The 6000-nt window shown below is 43.8% G+C and overlaps 1 protein-coding gene across 1 annotated transcript in view; it reads left to right on the top strand.

The window, feature by feature from the left end:
- Positions 1–6000, top strand: part of LOC103613786 (protoheme IX farnesyltransferase, mitochondrial) — a 103667-nt gene that overhangs the window by 83989 nt on the left and 13678 nt on the right. The window contains exon 6 of the mRNA XM_017731578.1: positions 2924–3156. Within this exon, the coding sequence (XP_017587067.1) occupies positions 2924–3156 (233 nt within the window). The remainder of the gene's footprint in view (positions 1–2923; positions 3157–6000) is intronic.

The following is a 6000-nucleotide window of genomic DNA, read 5'->3' on the forward strand; positions in this document are numbered from 1 at the left end:
TGGATGGGTCTTGGAGCAACCTGGTTTAGTGGAACATGTCCCTGCCTTTCGGATAGAGGTTGAAACAAGATGGGCTTTAATGTCCTCTCAGCACAAACCATTCTGTGATTCTGTGATTACGTACTGTGCCTCCAGGAACTTCCCTTAAAGAGGAGAGGCAAAAAGGAAGAAACTAAAACAAAAATGTGTTCTCATCCACCAGGATCGCATCAACTCTTCTGAAAGTCTCAGCCACATAATTTCACCCTTCCCTTTTGATAAAGCCTTATTTCTTAAAAGTATTTTTCTGGTCCATTGGTTGGAAATGAAGGCAGCAGACACTGGAGATCAGCAAGGCCAGGTTGGATGGGTCTTGGAGCAACCTGGTTTAGTGGAACATGTCCCTGCCTTTCGGATAGAGGTTGAAACAAGATGGGCTTTAATGTCCTCTCAGCACAAACCATTCTGTGATTCTGTGATTACGTACTGTGCCTCCAGGAACTTCCCTTAAAGAGGAGAGGCAAAAAGGAAGAAACTAAAACAAAAATGTGTTCTCATCCACCAGGATCGCATCAACTCTTCTGAAAGTCTCAGCCACATAATTTCACCCTTCCCTTTTGATAAAGCCTTATTTCTTAAAAGTATTTTTCTGGTCCATTGGTTGGAAATGAAGGCAGCAGACACTGGAGATCAGGGCTGGCATTGAGGGCTGTCGGTGCTGCAGGGAAGCAGCGTGGGAGAGAGGCAAAACAGGGTTCATACATGGAGGAAGGCTTTACGCTCCCACCCTTTGCCTTCCTGTCTGAGAAGAGACATGAAGGGCTGGTGCCTGCTCATGGTGGGTAGTGTTCATTTGGATTGGAGACATGTAGATAAGTCTTCACTCCTGATTAGTGAGAAAAGTGCTCGTTGCATTAGATCAAACTGTGCCTTCATTTATGTCTGTGAGCCCTGCAGGGCGGATGTGGGCAGCCCGGCCTCATAGGGTCACACTGGTCTTTTGTCACCTCAAGAGTGAGTATTGTGTGAATCTGGTGTTTACTGTCTGACTGTGTTTTATTCAAGAATCAGTCAAGATAGATTTGTTTAACCAAGCCCAGTCAGGCTTTCACTACAGAGGGGCAACATCTACAAAGTACTCCAGCATTTGTGGTCGGCATTGGGACCATTTGCAGTACACACTGTGTTTTGGTGCCTTTCTGCAAAGGAGCACCAGAGGCTGCAGAACCACGGGGCACAGTTCCGTATGGCTCCTTTCCTGAAAACAGCCTTAAATTTTATACATCTCTTTGTCAGTGAAAGGCAATGAAAGGGACGTACCCTCCCTCTACTCCTGCTGTATTGGTTACACCAGGGCTGGTAACGCTGAGCAGAAAGGTGCTCTGTGCACACTGCATTGCCTAAAATCTGTTGATGGTTTGGAAAAGCTGGATAAAATGACTTAGTCAATTTAATTTAAATTGAAGGCAGATCTTTAGCGTAAGATTTGCTCATTTTAGTTCTTCCAGGTATTTAGGATCTCTGTACTATACTGGCCTAACAAACATCTTAAATATCAAAATTTGAGTAGCAGGATTTTTTGCTGATAAAACTCCCATAAAATTCATCCCCACCAGCAAATTTTTCTTATGAGGATTGGAGCAGTGCTTGCAAGACGTATTTTAGGGTTAAGGATTTGGCCAGAGGGCAGAGTGGATTGTAGAACACAAAGGCTGCATGGTTTTCAATTAGACAAAAGGGGTAAAGCTAAACTCCACACAGAGACCTTCGTTGCAAGCACACGTATTTTCTGGTCTTACATGGATGACTACAAGTGTGTATTTAGCCACATGGGTTATTAAATACAACTCATTTAATGGCATTTCCTTCCCTTCCAGAGGTTGCCCACACCACATTATTTCTTAGAGGCTTTTAGTTCTCTCTTTGTGTTACACCAAACGCCTCAAACAAGCACACGAGAGGAGATCCCCACCAGCAGCAAACTTGTTGATCTGGCACAAGGAATCACAACTAAAGCTTCCTTAGCGTTGCATTATCATGCAGCCTGTCAAGTGTGGTTCTGGTAGCCAGACAAAAAATCCTTGTTCATCCTATTTGGATGTTTGTTGTGGAATTTATTAGAAGAAGTTTACATAGCTCCAGCCACTTTCTGACAGATTTTAATATGAGTTTCCAACCTTCCCAGAGCTCTCAGCTGATGCGCAGTAGAAAGCCACAGAGATAATTTGCGTATCTCTTGTTTGCTGCTTTCGACCAAACCTAAAATACCTTCAGTTAATTTCAGTCGTGCTTACAAGATAATCAGTTTTGGTTCTGCTGCCAGCATTGTTTTGGTGTGCTCTCCCTACTCAGTACAGTGCATCAGATAAATGGGGGTGTAGAACATTCAGACTTTTTTTCAGTAAAGTCAAAGAATACTTTATTCCTACTGATGTAATTTTAAAATGACTGAATGTACTCTTTCTCATAAATGCTTCCTAATTTTGTGTCTAACCCTGTTGTGTTTCAAAGGATCCCTTGGATAACTGCAATCAGTGAAAAATCTGACAAACTGCAACCATTTTAATTTACTCTAAACTCTGAGTGCTTTCTCCAGAGGTTTATATTTACTAAAATTAAAATGAAGGAGGAAGATCTGCCGAAAGCACCAGTTCTCCATAAGGGAGAAGAGTTCTCCATTACCTACAGAATTTGGATTTCTTTGGTGAACACTGTGATCACAAGTTTAAGAATCACCTCCGATGCAGAGCTGTAGCAAGGTTGTCTTAACATTTTGGAAAGGCTTTTGTTAGGGTGGGGGCTCAAACAGGAAAATTTGGGATGGCTGAGTAAAACAATAACAAAAATTCAATCGTAACTTTGCGGCAGAGACCAAAGGAAAGGGACGACAGCCATTCTCTTAAGACCAGCTCCTGCTCAGCATGTGCCACATGTCTCCCCACAGCCCCCTGCTCGCTGTCTGCTTTGCTGCCTCCTGTGGAGTCCCAGGAATTGCCCTGCTTACGCTGGGAGTGAACCCTCTCACCGGGGCCTTGGGAGCCTTCAACATCTTCCTCTACACGTGCTGTTACACACCCCTGAAGAGAATGAGCATTGCCAACACGTGGGTGGGAGCTGTTGTCGGGGCCATTCCCCCCATCATGGGCTGGACTGCAGCTACTGGGAGTCTGGATGCTGGTGAGTATAAAACCCTTTCATCAGGACAAGTGATTGTCAGGGTAACTAAAAAAAAACCTACTCAAAAGGCAGTAAACTTAGTTTGTTACGCTTGTTGACCTGACCAGGCCACGTTGGACATGGCTTGCAGCAGCCTGGTTTAGTTGCAGGTGTCCCTGCCCATGGCAGAGGGTGGAAAGAGATGATCTTTAAGGTCCCTTCCAACCCAAACCGTTCTGTAATCCTGTGGTAGGGCTTCAAAAGCATCTAATTCTGCTAACATTCTCTTTACACAGGGGTATTTCAGGGCAAACGAGCTGATAAAGCAGCAGGTCCTGTTGAATATGTGTTTTGACCATCCTAAAAAAAAAATCCAGAAGGAAAATAGCATCTTTGGTGTTCACATAGGAGAAAATGTTACATAATTTCAGGATTCAAACCATGTTCAGGATTAAAATCCTATCCAGTAAGATCCAACTTGAAAGAAACTTTCAGCTGGAAAATTCCCAGATGTGTTTTACTGTCTTTCCACAAGCCAGAAAATATCCTGGGAAGATTAATTTATTGGTGTATTTCTTAATTACCCATTGCTAAATTCTAAGCTATAAATGCTCCTTTCCCGCCCTCCTTGAAAAGCAAACGAAGACTTCTATTTTAGTAACTGTAAACCATTTTTACATCCCTTGTAAAGCACTGATCTCTTCAGCTGCTCAACTCTGACACAATCAGGGCTTGTTTTTCCTGCCAGCTAGAAACTTAAGAATCAAAGTGGCTCCACAAACTTATAGTCTGAAGCAACTAATGAAGTGCAATTAATAGGTCTGTTAAGAATTGTTTTAGTGCACACTCATCCCACAGGGGGGCTTGAATAATACTTTCAACAACAAGGCTTTTAACCAGAAATTACCAGAATTTGTGCAAAATCTGTTCTTTATGCGCTTCCTAATAAAAGTCAGCCTGAGTTGGCTTTGTGTCCACATGTTCCCACACAGATCTAAACCAGAGCAAGGATGGATGGCATTGGGGGGGGGGGGGGGGGGGGGGGGGTGTTTCAGTGTGTGCTGCTTCTGTACAAATATTTGCTTCTCTAAAAGTTACTTAGACCTAGAAATTAATGTAAGCGTATGTATAGTGTCTTAGTTAGGGAGCGCATAACAAACATTGTTAGCAGCTCTGTACTTTAGAAGAGAAGAGGGAACATGACAAAAAAGGCATTGAGGGGCTGGAGCGTGTCCAGGGAAGGGAATGGAGCTGGGAAAGGGTCTGGAGCACCAGGAGCAGCTGAGGGAGCTGGGGGGACTCAGCCTGGAGAAGAGGAGGCTTGGGGGGACCTTCTGGCTCTGCACAACTCCCTGACAGGAGGGGACAGCCAGGTGGGGGTTCGGCTCTGCTCCCAGGGAACAAGTGACAGGATGAGAGGAAACAGCCTCAAGTTGTGCCAGGAGAAGTTTGGACTGGATATTAGGGAAAAAAATTTCTTCACTGAAAGGGTGGTCAGGGATTGGAACAGACTGTCCAGGGCAGTAGTGGAGTCACCATTCCTGGAACTGTTCAAAAAACGTGTGGATGTGATACTTGAGGACATGCTTTAGTGGTGAACATGGTGGTGGTGGTGGGGTGATGGATGGACTTGATCTGAAAGGACATTTCCAATCTTAACGATTCTGTAATTCTATAGAATTAAATAAAAACAAAATGTGTATTTTTAAGACCCTTATCATTCTGGCTGCAGATGCTTAGACCTTGGATGTAACATTGTTTAGAGATTTTTGTGTTGGTTTTGCCACTTTATTGCAGAGTTGGTGTCTGAGGATGACTCTCATGGGCCTGTGCTTCACCTGCACAGTTCAGCCTGGAGGAGCTGGAGCGCAGAGCTGCATGTGTCCAAAAGCCCTTGCTGTAGAGGCCAGTGAAAGCCCAGCATGTTAAGCTGGCACTGATTGTCATTATCTTTAATTTGTCAACTTGCTCTTTGAGACCTATTTCGCAAAGAGCAAAACTGTCCCTGTACAGCAGCAGAGAGGGCAGCAGGGAGCCCCACTGGCCCAAGTAAGCTCTTCTTCTCTAATTTGCAGCTAAAATGTTGGTATTCGTCCCTGTGCCAGCTCTGTTGTGGAGGGGATGATCCCTGGCAATGATGCCACCAGTGGAAGATGATAACTTTAAACCACCCAAGCAGACTTTGTCAGAACACGATAATCTGGTGCATAACCAGTGTGTTTTGGGCAGCTAAAACGTTTTATGATCACCTCCCAGTCTGTGTCAGGGAGGCCAGGCAACTTATTTAATAGAGAAAGAAATGTTATTGAGCTGATACTGGTGTTTGTAATGAAGCATACCTGGGGAGAGTCCTGAAAACAGGGACTGGAATGTAATAACTTTAGTGCATTTCAGTATTAAATGAAAACAACAAAAAAAACCCCAACACAAACCCTACAAACACTTTTACAGAGAAAAGAAATAACTAGAAGAAAAGAATGGCATTGTAGACTATGATTTTCAGTGTTAAACATTCTACTTTTGCAAATAAGAGAGTTCAGCCCCTGGCAGCATCGTATCCATGTGGAATACGGGTGCGCATCCATACACAACCTGCAGACCTGCGTCCCTTCCCTAACCAGCCTGGTCTCAGTTGTTGAACTCATTAATCACGTGTAATTAGTGCGGAGACTTAACCTAGTTTTAGGTAGAGGTGTGAAAATGCCTTTGCACCTCATTTTAAAAAAATCATTCTACTCAATAACAAAGAGGAATGTGAAGGAAGGGAGGCAGGAAACTAATGAGAAGGGAAGTTCTCACCGCTAAAGTGGTGGCCTTTTGAGTTTACATTTTCCTGTGGATTTTCTCTTTTTGTAATCTTCTCAC

This window comes from Corvus brachyrhynchos, unplaced genomic scaffold, assembly GCF_000691975.1.
Source record: "Corvus brachyrhynchos isolate BGI_N302 unplaced genomic scaffold, ASM69197v1 scaffold904, whole genome shotgun sequence".
NCBI classification, from domain to species: Eukaryota; Metazoa; Chordata; class Aves; order Passeriformes; family Corvidae; genus Corvus; species Corvus brachyrhynchos.